We start from the raw sequence: 15,903 nt of genomic DNA on the forward strand, positions 1-15,903 counted from the left end.
AATTATGATGAATAACTACACTATTTTTTTTCTTATTTATAATGGTAATCAAAATGAATACAAAACGCGAAAAATTAGTTCATTGAAATGAACAAAACTAGACTTGTTAATAAAATAACAGACGCCTGTATAGTATGGATGTGGAACGTGTATGTTAAATAATTATAAAACAAAAATCGTGCCAATAGAACACATGAACATACACATAAAACCATTCGCATTTTAAAGGTGCGTCCAGATTAAGCGAAATAACACGTTATAATGCATCGTCCAAGAACAAGTTTATATTAATTTATATTATAAATACATGCACTTCAACCTCATAAACTAGTACATAGTCTACGTTTATAACTAAACGGTTGCTGCTGCCGCGTCGATCGATCAAATCGAACTGAACGTCTACATATATTTCAAAGGTTTTGTGCAAAAATTTTACACAATGAGAGGTGTTTTACGAGACAAGTTTTATAACATGTTATTTAATCTGAACGCACCGTTATAAACTCATGCCAAACTCAATGACATTCCTCAATTATATCAAGCTTCTTGAAAATAATCACAAATTAATTTAAAATACATAATAAATATGTAATCGGTGTTTAATTTGTAATTATGGTAATATGATATTTAAGAGAATGCATTAAATTTTTACTTATTTTAATTTCTATTAAATAAAACCCATAATATTATATGTATATATAACTAAGAGATATATAAGTATCGAACCAGAAAATATCGTCTATCAAGTTAATAAACAACTAATATATAAGTCGGTTTAATTCTTACAATAGCTAAAAAAATATTTTGTTTTAAGTTTAATTTTTAAGCTTTTAACTGAAATTAAACTTTGCCTATAGTATTTTACTACGACGAAACGGCAGTAAATCAAGCATACTGAAAATCATAATTTTAAAGATGGAAAAAATCTGCTAAAATAGTACTTTATTATATACTTTTTACCTTTCTGTTTTGTCCCTATCGTTCGCCCTTTTAATTGTAACTAAATATTATTATTATTTAATAATAATAAACGTATTTGTACGTAAAGCGAAATAAAGAATACGACATAGATAACACAAGTTTCCAAACGTGCAACACATGCAAAGACAAAAACTGATAGTGTGACATGTCATGCGTAAGCTGAAGTAAGAGAAGCGACCCCTTTGCCCGTTTACTGTGTTATGGAAGCTGCGAAGGCATTTCCTTTTCGGCTCATATTTAATTACTCTATAATATATCGTACAATCAAAACTATATTATAACATTAGGTACAGACGAAGCGTTCTTCGCGAAATGTGAACGTTTGAAATTCGTCATCGTTAAATGGCGCGTCGGATGTAATCCCATTCGCAAGAACGCTCCGTCTGGAAGCGATATGTACAAGAACGAAATCGAAGCCGATCGCAATGGCTAATTCATCAAGTCGCACCTACGCCGCGACATCGTGCAAACGAAACTCGACGAAGCCGCCGGCCGAAACGGAAACGCCACCCGAGACCTCCCGCAAGCTTAACACAGAATCACAGTACCGGTGAGCGATTCCGATTCAAAACAAAAACTCTAGGCAGGCGACGAGCACGTAGAGAGCGGTGCTCTCGGCGGGCTGCGCGCAGCGTGCGTGCGGGGGCGGGGGCGGGCGCGGGGGCGGGGGCGAGGGCGGGGGCGTACTTGCGCGCGGGCGGGCCGCGTCCAGCGAGGCGGCGGGCTGCAGGAACCACTCGGAGCGCGTCCGCATCCGCGCCCGCTGCCGCTCGTGCACCTACGCACCGGTCGCCCGGACACCGCCCTACCGTTACCCTCACCGTGACCGCGCTCGACTCCATATAAACAACTGTATGGGCTGTGATTTCACACAGAGCGCTCTCGTTTCGCCTCTATTTGTATTATTAGCTATATTTTGCTCGTGTATGTCAACAGGCATGTGACGTTAAGCTATTTTTCTTTATTAATACTTATTCTACTACAATCACGATGTAAGGGGGGTTATCGTTGATCTTGAATTTGAAATAAAAAATTACGAGCAAAAACATTAGAAAATTACTCATTGTTCGTTCCAATTCGCTCGCGACGAACGTTTAATTGCATAAACGCATTGTTTCAATGAAACCTCGAGGGCTTATGAATTCATACAAAATCTATCAGAAAACAGACTATAAAACTTTAAAAAACTATCAAAACCCTAATCTTAAATATTGTAATGTTTTAAGTAAATCAAATATACCTAAAAATATTATTATTCTAAATATTACAATTATTTTATCTTTTTCTTATTATTTATCTATCTGTGTAATTAAAAGTTTACAAAATCATAGTTTCTCACCTCGCTCCATACCCAGTTGTTTATATAATCAGACGAGCTTTATTTACAGATCCATTTGATATATACCAATATAAATCGTGTTATTTACAAATTGTTATTTATTACCGTTTAAATATTTTATTAAAATTACCTATCGTTAAAACATCGATATTACTGATTCGTATAAATCTAACTATTCAAATATTCCCACTTAACAAATAGCATACCTGCGTTACTTTGGATAAGCGTTATCACATTAAAATGAAACAAATATTAGGAACATTAGTAAGTTAATCAATTATAATTAGTAATTTTTAAAAGTTAGGTTAAACACCTCTAATTAAAAAAATATAAAAAAAACCATTACCTTCGAAAAAGATATACCAAAATATTACAAATATTTTTGAAAAATAATATACACAACCGCGAATTGACAATCGTCGTCTGACCAATACGTTAAAAAAATATACTATAACAATTTTCTATCAAAATAATTCAAAAATTTTCAAATTTTAATATTATGGCTTTTCACATAAAACCTTACAATGTCGCACATCCTCTATCTAACTATTAATTTCACACTTTTTAAATATTAAGTGATTAAAACGTACTAACACACATTTTTGCTTAAATACCTTCAAGTGTAAACATATATTTTACATGCAATCGTAAGAATGAACCACTGAAAATATTATTTATTCTTATTCAACGTTAAAATATTTTTATACTAAACTATATCGAAATAAAGGATAAATTGAACATGAACGTTCTATAATTTCAAATCATATTTTATCACACCACCGCTTAAAGTCTGTTCACTCATGAAGGTGCGAACCTCCATGTTAAAATATCGGCGTGCATTCAAAAATATAGTACATGTGCATGTTTTTTACAATATTTATTCTCATAGTATATTCCAGTCGAAAAAGGAATAACGATAAACAAACCTTCGATTAACGTATTTACTACTGGATCAGCCATATTGTACACCACAAACAGTTCTTGGTTAATATGCCTTTATGTATAATACAATATTATTCAACTTAGCTACTTAATATTCACTTTAATTTTACTTCCAAAGTTTCGATAACAACTTGGTCGGCGAACAAAATGCCTTTATTTCGAAAATCCATAATGTATCCATACGACCAATTTTATAGCGTCAATTCGATGTCAATAACCATCTCACACACACTAATACATCTTACAAGTATGAGCGTCACTCATACTAATGCACACAAATACTTTATCGTGGAGGGGCGCGCCTTCGTGAGTGAATAGATCCACAGCGACCAGCGTTGTATCATGGATATTTAGTTAAACACTGATTTCTCCTTTTCATCATCGATTTAACAATCGTGAGGAGACAGCATTTCTTTACTAATCACCTCTACACAACGTTTATCAATCCATTTTTAAAATTAATTATTAAAAAAAAATTATAAGATATTAACAAGGTACTTTAATTAGTAGTAATACTTATTCAAAATATAACTACCTTGTCAAAATTTGTATTTAAATATAGAATTTGAAAGATATTGTCAATGGTTCATTCTCGGTAGTGAGAATTACAAGAAATAGACAAGGTATGCTTTATTCGGTGTCTGACTACGGGTGTTTAAAGATCAAAACCTCATCACCATCGTTTTAAGAACAACCAATCCTTTAGTGTGCGCTAGAATTCAAACATACATTTTATACCCTATGTATAATAACAAGTAAGAGCAATAAATAATTATATAATTATGATAAAATCGATAAGAATTCCTCGAACTTGAGATATTAGTATGAAATAGTTAATAAAACAAGACTACGCTCAATTCTAAAAACTAGATCTGTAAGAAGGGAAAAAAATCCTCATTCGCGAAAGAGGGTTCATACCTATATAGTCAATTTTTTGTTTAAATTAAGTGAGAAATTTCGAAGAATATTTTCGTACCTGTGGTAAGTAGGAGAGGCTCTTGGTGCTCTCTGCGTACTTGTTAATCGCTCGCAGTTCCTCCAGCGTCATGTGCGGGCTGGAGTTGCTGCGAGACGACTGCGATGATGAACTGACGGAGACCTGGAACCCGTCATTTAAACCTATTTGATCTTATTGCGTCTTATTAGCTATGAAATAGTTCTGCAAGGCAAGGTATCCCCTCGTTATGGTGGATTTGGAATTTATTTGAAAGACATCATGTCATTGACAACTAACTTTATTCTTTTCTAACCAGCCAGGTATAACCTTAACTAAAACATCTTCTCCTTTTAATAAGCATTAAAAATAAACTTAAATAAAAAAAAATTATACACACAAAATAAACTTAAGTACGAAAGTGATTATTATAACTAAAACGTAGTCTTCTTCGAGGTTCGATACATTAAAATTTACTTAAAGGCTAGTACTAAAACGTATCGTACGTAACGTACCAACATCAGATGTAAATGTGAAAATACCATTAAAATTGGTAACTGAAAAGAATCATTTAAAAATCTCTGTAGTGTTTAACTAAATTAAAATTAATATTAAGTACCTGGTGCCGAAAACAATATCAGCGGGATTGATAGCTCAAAAGTAAGCAAATGTTAAACGCCATTGTTAATTTTATTGATCAAGTGATACATTGAATCCATATGTCGTTTCGATACTGGTCATCTTCTCTAAACATAAAATTGACAATCGCTATGAATTTGACCGGATTATGTCCACTGAATTGTTTTATCATTAATTTCGAATATATAAAAGGCGTACCTTAAATACGCTCTCTTCGAGCGAGATAGAGAGACGTGTGCAGGAGTCCAGAAGGCTGTGTTCGGGAATGATGCCCAGTCCAGTACCCGCGCCCGTTCCGCCCACGGCTCCCATCAGAGCCGGCATCGACTGGCACTCCTCAGATTTTGATAGACCTAATTTGATCAAAGTAATTTTGAACAACCGAATTATAAAATTATATTAATGCACATTCCATCCTCTCTAAAAATAACTAAACCCATTCATATAAATCTAAATACATAATACAGCATTAATATAAAAAGGAGTTTAAATAAAACCCTTTTTCTATTTAAACGGTACTCTAACGGAACTTGGAAATACTAATTTTCTTAATATATAATTTTAAAACACAAAGGTGATTTTAATAATAATTTTAAAACGAGTAAAAAATATATCATTGTTTAGCTATTCTCTGTTACGGATAAAAACAGTTTATCGACCCTAACCTAACTTTTACACAAAGACCAATGCACAATTGTGTGAAAATCATCTCAATTACAGTTAACTGTTAATAGATCAGAAGAAGATAGAGAATTTAATAAAAAAACATTTATTCTTCACATATATATTTATAAATTAAATAATTTGTACCATTTGTAAACAAAAACTATTGTGATTCATATACTTTATTAATAAGCACTCTGCTGTACTATATACTACAAAAATAGTCTGTATTTGTAAATTAGTTTCCTAAGTTAATAGTTACAATGTGCTACCGATTTTCAACCTTATTAATAATATAACTAAGTGATAAACGCACTACAAAAAATGTGATGTTATTTAAATACCCAAAACTTTACGACTCACCAAAAAATAATTTATTTATATCGAATACTTTACAGAGCAGATTTGTTTACGAACTTAAACGATTGTTGCGACCTGCGGAAGATTAGCGACCTTAAAAACACTATTGGATTTGATAACCATCAAATTTGGTCACTAGCCAAACCTACCTATTTACAAAAGATACTAAACGCCACCTGGGCACGATTGCATCACATATGCTATCATCGTGCTGCGAAAACTTTCTACAAATTCATTTTTTTCTTTTAATCCTTAGTACCTAATAGTTTCCGCCCGCAGTTTCGCCCGCGTATGGAGTGGGGGGGGGTCACATGTTAGGTACCCTATGACCCTTTCTTTACCCCTCACAATGTGTATGCGACATTGGATGGTTCAATGGTTAATAATCGGTTGAGTAATTAAGACGTGAAAGCATGTAAACAAACTCACTTTTGCATTCATTATAATAGTAAGGATATTTAGAAGAACGTTCAATTCTGATATGCTTTTCAAATTATTAGAAATCATCATAATATAAAAAAAAAACATTTTTTCTTGATCGACTTGGACAACGCCCTCTAAACGCTGACTCACATTATTTAATTTGGCAATATTACCTTTTATACAATCAAGATATTCGTCAATACAAGTCAGAGATAAGCTGTAATACTGTTTCTAGCATTTTATCATCGATAACTAAAGACAGACGGTTCCGGAATCAAAATAAAAACTTTATGAAAAGCAAACTTGACAACGTAAGCACATCTTATCAAGTATTTAACTGCAGACAGATTATTGCACACCTTGACTTGTTTATATGGTTTCCTTACCTTCTAAATTGAACTTGTTACCCCAACGGTCGCATTCACACTGAAGCCATGTTTTTTCTGCTTCTAAAGACAGCTGCCCTGTAAACATTACGATACCTTAAATATCATGTATGGAGACATTTTGTTCGTTAAATTATCTAATCCTCAATTAGTTCAGGGGGTAATTCTACAAACTTTAAGGCTAATAACATCCAGATTCTATTCCGATCCAACTTTACCCGAACCACAACTGGATTAGTAAAATAAGAACACGGTTAAAAGGCAAATATTACGTTTCGATTGATAATTGAGATATAGTCAATTTGTTACTAGAATAATTAGGTAATTTTCTTTGAAAACGGTCTTATTTTACCAATTTTTCAAATAACAATTGATATTCTCAGAAAATAGATCTTTAACTGTGAATTTCAGCTAAATTTTGGTTTTTTTTAAATAAATTACAATGGAGCAATAAGAATTAGATCTTTTTCAATTATCTCAAAGTGTTGCTTCCTGTCCTCCAGAATCCTGAACCAAAGTTGTAGAACTTTAAATTTTCACACAAAAATATAACATCAATCATAATTAATGTTTGTCAGACTGAAATTACAGTAAATGCCATTTATGGCAACGAAAATGTTCATTCCCCGTTTAAACGTTTTATATATTTATCACGAGGGATTTAATTACCAATTAAAACCGACCAATTAATTCGAGAATAATATATTTAAAGAAGCAATAAACGTTTCTCGAGAAAATTGCACCGAGTGTCGGGTTCAATTAATCCACAACAATTGCCACAACTGGATTTGATCTAGAGGTTATTAACTCGTTAATTGTGACGTCCCAGAATGTTTTAATACGAGTTTTATTAATTGTAAGCCAATGCTAATCGTGTTCTCACAACAAACTCGTCAGTTTCACTTCGGGTAGCTTTTTGTGAACCGCCATCATTTCTCTCGTGATTTCGATCGAAAGCAAAAGCGGACCGACAACTGGTTTTATTATTAATTATTTCGGTAAAACTTTTCAAAATTAATTCGTGTCAAATTCAACGATATTATTATTTAATAAATAACTTTCATAAATACTCTCTTCAAATTGAAATTAGTAATATATATATTTAAAAAACCTTTTTCTGGTACTTTTGAATCTATTATTAAATATTATTCATGATTGTCTATGAAAGTGGGTTTAAGAGTAATGGATTTTCTTCTTTAACTCGACTTTTCAACGAGCTGTTTTTGTCAGCGCTTTTTTACGTCTTTATAATATTAATTAATAATTAACAAAAAACATAACGACGCGAGCATCCTCCTTCCTACAACTTATCCTATTAGCATAGTTAAAGAAGGCATTGAAACATTGACAAAACATTAGATATAACCACTTAGGCTTAGTGGACATACAATATTTTCATAACTAAAGGTAATTTTTTGTCACAATCTGTGTACGAGTGCTCGCCTCATGAAGAGGCCGTTTGAACTTGATTTGACCACACTGCTTCAATGTGGATTGATGGATCAATTGATAGCAACACATACAGGTTTCCTCAGAATGCTTTCCCTTCACCTCCGAGCACGAGATAAATTATAAAATTACAGCGATATATTAGAATATTTGAGAAACGTACTGGCATACGCCTCCTGGTCGCGGTGGTGTCGAGGCGGCGGCGGGTCCCGGAACGAGCATATCCACTCGTCCCTCACACGTAATATCCGACCCGTGACACGAGCGTAGTACTCGTAATTCTCCCTCCCGAACAGGTCGCCCGCGCTGAACTGCTCAATCAGTTGTCGCATAATGCGGGTTGCCACCTATTGCGATTACATTTTTATATAAAATTTTATATACATATTGCTTTATCATACTCTAAAATATACTTAAATACTATATATAGAAGCGTTAACTTGCATACGACGAAATTGTTTGAATAAACAGATTTATATAAAAATAAACAAGCATAAACGTTTTCATGGTATAAAAAAGCGTAATGTATTTTAACATACACACAAAAATATATATATATGACATCACCGATCACCTTTAAATCATTATAAACATCAATAATAAACAATCTGATGTTATTTATTGATATATCTTGTTGTTTCAAAAGTGGTTCTATCAATGTCCATTAAAATTTCCTTTAAGAAAACGATCTAGATAAGTGCTCTTGTATTGTTAATCACAAGTCTAATATGATGATAATCAGAAGGACACCTGATTGATTTTAACCATGGCGGTCCTTCTCGAGCAAGACTGAGCAACTGCGTAAAATTGCTCAAGTGTGCGTGCAAACACAAGTGCATTAAGGCTAATATACACATATATATTAATATTATCAAAATAATTCGATGAATTATTATATAGTTTATTTAAAACCGATTTTGAAGATGCTAATATATTTAATTTCTAGGTTGAATGGGACGATTTTTAAGCCGTGCATGATGCAATATGATAATTCAATGATAAGCAGAATTCCGACGCATACGAGGCGAAAAAGTAACAAATAAAATATTACATCACGGACTACTTGTGTTTTAGGTCACTAGGTATTTTGAACAAAGTCCCTTGTGGCACATCAGACTATCACTTCTGAAACTTCGTGAGAGCCGAAATAAATGTCAGGCTGATCGTCTTGCAAACATTTATTTTGACCATTCTTGTGCCGCAATATATTTTGATGGAAAAGGATTATATTCTAGAAGTTATATTGTACATAACAAATAGCGAAATGAACATCATTTCAGCCTGATGTACCAATGGAGACGACCATTTATCACCAGAAATCTCATCTCATCAATTCTGTAAGAATTGTAAGAAATTATTTACGTCAATCTCATAGTTACGCTAATTATGAGATCTAATATTTTACATCCCTCGTATCTCCATATTTTGGCTCGGTAACCCCTCAAACCGAAATAACACAAAGTTTTAGCATAATTTACGACATATGAAGCATCGTTAAGTCGCTTTCTATTCAGTAGAGAGATGAGTCAAAGCGACATGGGATATGAGTAACTAATTCAATTTGTGAATCAAGTACTTATCTACGGAATGTCGGGGGTCGGATGACGCGTCAAATAAAAAAAAAAACTGAAATACGATCGTGAAACATAACTATTCTACGCGTAGATATAAAAAAAACTAATTATAATTAACAAATGTGCTATAAGACGAATATGTGAAATATAAGTTAAAATAAATTTTAATGTGCATTGTTCATACTTACGGAGACTTCAGCCTTTCGCAGCAAAATTTAAAGATTTTAGTAAGCGAATATGAAAAGCTATTTACAATTATAAATTGACATATCTTACATATACATTATTATTTATATTTAAATAGTCAACGATAATTTGATTATAAACAATACAAAAAAAATGGAAGTAGATCTTGCCCCACCCCAATGGCATTCAACGCTACTATTGTGAATAGAATTTATTAAAACCAATTTTATACAAATAGTTTAATACTGGTAAATAGCTCCGTTTACAGATTTACAAAAAAGATACTGAGGAACACCGAAAACGTACCAAATTTCTTGAGTAAATACAAATGTATCATCATACATTTATGTATAATTGTATAATATGCGTATCAAAATGAAGATTATCTTTTATCAGATTATTTCATCCATTGCCATTAACTTCAACGTTGTAAATTGAATTGTATTCCGTCTGATAAAGCGTACGGTATGATCTCGGCTCGCTGATAACGATGCCACGAGATTAGCACTGCGATGCAGTGACACACTAAGAATAAACACGTACCTTTGTAGTAAACTCTTTTAACGATACTTTATAATTTACATATTATGTCAATATATAGTCACGAAATGTTCAAACACTTTGGGTCCCAATCAGATATGTACTTTATTAATGAATACATATATATTTATATATTTTTTTTGTTTATTTTTTTCCACTTTTTAATGATTTTCATTTAGTGTTCTTTTTTTTAATTTCGATTCATTTCACTCCTTACTTGTTTTGTTTGAATTAATACATATATTAATATCATGCAATAATTTAAGTGTTAATTTTGCATATAATATTTTAACGCTTGCAATCATCGCATACATACATATAATTTGATACACACCCACAACCAAACCAAAAGTCAAAATACAATACATAATTATATAAAACTCCCACACTATTCTATCAAAGATATAATATTCATAATCTACATTATATTACCCGGTCAAGTTTCGAGGTACGTAAACGTACACAACAAAGTCGATCGGCGAGAACATTTCAAATCAATCACATAATATCTTTAAATTACATTACAATACACATATCTAAGTCACGTGGTAATGCATTATCCACTTAAGTCGATAACTGCATATAACGCTATCAAAGCGCTGTTCAATTGCAGCGGAACAGAGTTAATATGACCGACCTTGAATCTTTGTACATCCTCCATTGTAGCTGTCTTCCCATCGGACACGCACGAGTGGAAGAACGACGGTGCCACCGACACGCCCAGGGCTTCTGATGTCATTCCTGTGCCTATAAAACACGGGATATGGGTTCGTTTGAAACATTATTGTGCAACTGTGATGATGTAAAAGAAAGTTTAACCAAACAACCGTTGCCTTTATGCGGGTATATTGCAAACAAAGTTTAATTAAATGATTCTTTTAACTCTTTTATCAATATCTTATACTGAAACTTTAAACGTAGTATCAAGCGTTGGGAAGAGAATGAATGAGACACAAAGGAAGCTATTTAATAATTTTATACATAAAATTTCTGTATTTGCTTTTCTATTTATATATCATCACAGGTTCAAACCCGGACAAGCACAGCTGCATTTCATGTGCACAATTCGTGTTATAAGCGCATTCATTCAGGTCATGCTATGAGTTGTGGGAAAACATCGTTAGGTACAGGTAGATAGACAAAACTGTCAACACGTGTACCCACCCACTAACACGAATTTGAGCAACAACGTGTAATAAAATCAAACCCTCTTTTCGAAAGAACTATTACTTTACTTACGTTTATTGACAATAAGCTAATTTTACGCAAACTTGCCGATATTTATTTAAATGATAGTAAAAATAAAATCCCTTCATTTGTTTGTTGTAACACACTTGGATTATTAGATAAATTGCAAAATGGTAAATACCACTCAGGCTGTCGACGTAATTAATTTCGATTAAAATTTTAATTTGGATAAAGATCGTTTGGTGCTATTTTAAAAAGAATACACTTCTTCAGATACAGTTATAAAACGTATCCGTTAACGAAATCAAGATACATACATACCTACTTAATTTAAGAATTACGTCTTATTCACATTACAATTGCAGGATTATGTCAATTCATTGTGAAACGATAACCGTTTCGGAATGTGTGTGCTAACAAAAACACAAAAACCCTGATAAGGAAACATATATTTAAATTTTTAGTGCAAATGATATACGTATTTTTTTTTTTTGTTACCAGCACGAATAATTGTTCTTTTTGTACCGAATGGTTACAATACAATATTATACAATTAAATAGTTCTCATAATTTTGATAGATTTTATGATGATAAAACGTATTTGCATCATTATTCATACATACCTTGATGGAATTATTTTTAATTCAAATTTAATGATGGTTGATTTTATATTATATAAGGTATAACAGGATATTCGGTTTTACTCGTAACATTTTGACTATGTAAACATGCATGTTTATGTTATTCGTTGCCGTTATAGTTACTATTATAGTCCGCTCTTTAGGCTCGTAGGGCGTAGTCAACAGCCTTTTTCCTTTATACATATATAGGTAGGCGGATAGACAAACGAACCAGGAGTAAGTGATAACCACCGCCCAGATATTGGGGCATTAAGAAATATTATAACTTTATTCAGCAAACAAAACTTTACAACTATTGATGTATAGATAAATATTAAAATTGGACTGGTGATTGCTGTGATTAGCTAATTTAACACTACAAAAATAATCCAGCTTATATAATATAAATATATATAAGTATCATTATAATACAGTGAATTTTTGTACCTTCTCTGTATAATCTAAATACCGCAGCGATGTTAGCTTGATTAGCAAAACGATCTTGTAAAATTAACAATTCAAAAGTGCTTGTAAAAAAAAACAATTTATATGTAACATATTTCGATTTAATTTCATTATTATGTGTGTGTGAGTGTGACACTCAATCTAAGCTATTCGAAATCAATGAACTAAGTAATACCACCTTTATGTAACCATCACTGACATTTTAAACAGAATGCCACCCAATGCTATAAGCGAGTTAAAAGGGGGATAGAATAACACAGTTAATGGAGCGTTGAACATGGCGTTGCTTTTGCTTGTGTGAAAACGCAATGTACTTTTATAACTGAGTAAAATAAACGTTATAAATAACTTTATTTTCTCTAATATTATATTATTTAGCCGAAAAAAAACGTCACAAATATTTATTACTAAGGAAATACAACAACATTTTACTTTACAAAATACAACTATTTTAATCGTTAAATAAATGATTACCTCGTTCTTTTCGGTATTTTTTTTTTGCCGCGGCTTTCGATGTCCTAATAATTACGATAATGTTTCATCAACTCAAGCCTAATAAGTAATATGTTTGAAGAAGTTTTATGTTTAAAAAACTGAAAAATAACATCCTAAGTCAAGTAAGGAATCCCATACTATTACGGATATAATTTTATAAACAAGTTTTGGATACATGAAACTTACAAGCAGTTCCATACGTATGAACATCGTTTTAGGATTAACCGCATACTCATATTTGTTTAATTTAATGTATGAAATCAAGTCCCAATCAAGTAAAAAAATGCTCCTTAATTGTTTAAGATATATTTCAAATTAATTATTGAAATAACCATCTGTAAGGTTAACTATTCAAATAACAACAAATATGTACTAAAACTATATTAGTAATGTTATTTTTTATAAACTGTTACCTTAAATTTTATTCACTGTCCTTATTTTTAGTATAAATTAAAAAAAGAGTGTAGGCTTGGGTTGAAAAATTGATGTGAATTCGGTAGGCGGCACGATAATTAAGCCTGTAATCTCGACCGTACCGTTCAATCTCCATCGTGTCTTCTACATCGCACGTGACATTGGCGAAATAATCTGTGCCCTCTTAATAAAAGACAGAATAAAAAAAAGGCGGTACGATAATCGACTTGTTATAAGATAATTAAAAATTGTAAGAGTATCTAATGTTTGTTTCCTGCTGTTTTCTTGGAGCAGATGGTACAAGTTTAATCGATAAAATAAATCATTACTTATTTCTCCTAGACGGTTATACCGACTTCGATGTTACGAGGTAATATCCATGGTTACGAGGTACCCTACCTATGGTTAGCGGGGCATTAATCTTGTACTATATCGTTTGATTTCCTTTTAGTAGATGTATTTAAATATCACTGTCATTTTAAAATAAAATTGTTAATTTAAATGCAATCAAATTCAAGTAAAGAATATTATAATTTAACCATTGTAACTAAATACCTAATTGAAAAAGATAATTACACAGCACGTCGAGTAAATTAGCAAACTCGTCCCTGATTAATTCACGTTTTATTTATAAACTTAAAACTTATGATGGATCAGTCAAATTAAAAAAAAAAAACCGTAAGAACCCGTTAAGTTAAACTACGTTAAGTTTATCTATAATTAGGAAATCGTTTATTAATTCTATTAACGCGCAACCAAACATAAAGAGATCTAAGAAAAAAAAAATACCATAGATTTATGTGATAAAGATAAATGCATCCGCAAATAAATTATTTTAGTAAATTGGGGGGAGGGGGGTTTAACTTTGTTTGAATTTTACGCGCTACAAATACAACGTACGTTTAAAGCGGGTACGCGGAGCATAACATAACTTATACTAAGTATAATGATATAATCGAACGGAGCGATCTGACTGCCCGTAATGTAATACGTATTACCGCACGCCCGACGACTTTCGTTCATCCGTTCAAATAACTTTTAATATATCTAAAATTCTTATTGTATAGTTTTTGTAAAACCTGCAAATTAATATCCTTTTAAATATATATATATGACATATATATTTTTTCTCATTTTTTACATGTATGCACTATGAATTCGATACACATTTTCAGGTTTTAAAATTACTTTCATTATTTTATATTAGCCAGAAGGCTATTCCAACGCGTGAGGCAATTTTTAACATACTTTTGAAGATACATATCGTACTTAGTAATATTTTGAACGAATGCAATAGCGCGATTATTTTATACTAAGTACATTGTTACTGGATCCGCCGGAACACCTCTGAATACAGTATCAAAATCTAAAAATATTTTTTGGCGGCGTTCATTCGGTTAATGTCAAAAGTCAAGACCAACAACTAATCTCAAATTTCATTGACGTAATATATGTATATGTATGTTTAAAAAAAGTTACAGCCTATGCATTATGTCCATCCTAAAAGTATGTTAACTTAACCTATCACAAAAATATCAAACGGATTTTTTGAGATTTTGTGTGAATATAGATTGAAATGAATATAACATTTACAATATATAAATTACGTATGAATAATGATCTTAATAACAGCGCTGCAATGAAAACTGACTGCAAGATTAATTTGCAACAGAAAATAAAAACAACTACATACCAATAAAAATAAAATTAATAATTTTTCTTCGAAATGTACCTAAAACGTTTGAAGATCTAAAGATATTATTCCCGCCATTTTGCACGGCCATGACATAGTATTTTTTTTTTAAGAAAACAAAAATAGTTTTTTTCCGAAAGATGCTTCATAATATCCGCTTTTGTTAATAATGTACCATTAAATATATCAACATCCTTTACATAGAGGCCGCAAAGATATAAATTATATTTTGTGAAACATTATTTTCATTACAAGAAAAATGAATTTAGGTAGACTAATAATCGTAAGTCTTTTTTTTTCGACCGGAAATTCACGTCGAAAATAAAAATTATTCGATTGAGAAAAAAATCCGTCTAGATTATTTCGTCGTTGGCATATCTGAACTTTTCCAAAATTATTAAGTAAATTTCGACCTATTTTTAAACCTATAGATGTCGTAATTATCCTTAAAGTGTTAATAAATCCAATACTTTAGAGAAAAAACTAGTTAATTTCCTAATCACAAATTTCAAACAGTCTATGAAATTAAATGACGTAAACAAAAAAGACAAAAGCAACTGAATGAATTTATAACATAAATAAGGAATTGTCCACGCCGAGCGAGTACGTGCG

General features: G+C 31.8%; 1 protein-coding gene across 7 annotated transcripts in view; it reads right to left on the reverse strand.

Moving 5' to 3' along the window:
- Positions 1-15,903, reverse strand: part of LOC125071270 — a 29,518-nt gene that overhangs the window by 6,405 nt on the left and 7,210 nt on the right. For 2 of the 7 annotated variants that reach the window (XM_047681420.1, XM_047681423.1), the window contains exons 5-11: positions 11,054-11,163; positions 9,879-9,890; positions 8,280-8,463; positions 6,668-6,745; positions 5,034-5,188; positions 4,239-4,361; positions 1,669-1,759 (exon numbers count right to left, since the gene is read on the reverse strand). In XM_047681420.1, the coding sequence (XP_047537376.1) occupies positions 1,669-1,759; positions 4,239-4,361; positions 5,034-5,188; positions 6,668-6,745; positions 8,280-8,463; positions 9,879-9,890; positions 11,054-11,163 (753 nt within the window). Of the gene's footprint in view, positions 1-805; positions 1,760-3,772; positions 3,975-4,238; positions 4,362-5,033; positions 5,189-6,667; positions 6,746-8,279; positions 8,464-9,878; positions 9,891-11,053; positions 11,164-15,903 lie in introns of those variants that run through there. The other 5 variants (XM_047681427.1, XM_047681424.1, XM_047681426.1 and 2 more) reach the window with 4 other exon arrangements.

This window comes from Vanessa atalanta, chromosome 19, assembly GCF_905147765.1.
Source record: "Vanessa atalanta chromosome 19, ilVanAtal1.2, whole genome shotgun sequence".
NCBI lineage: Eukaryota > Metazoa > Arthropoda > Insecta > Lepidoptera > Nymphalidae > Vanessa > Vanessa atalanta.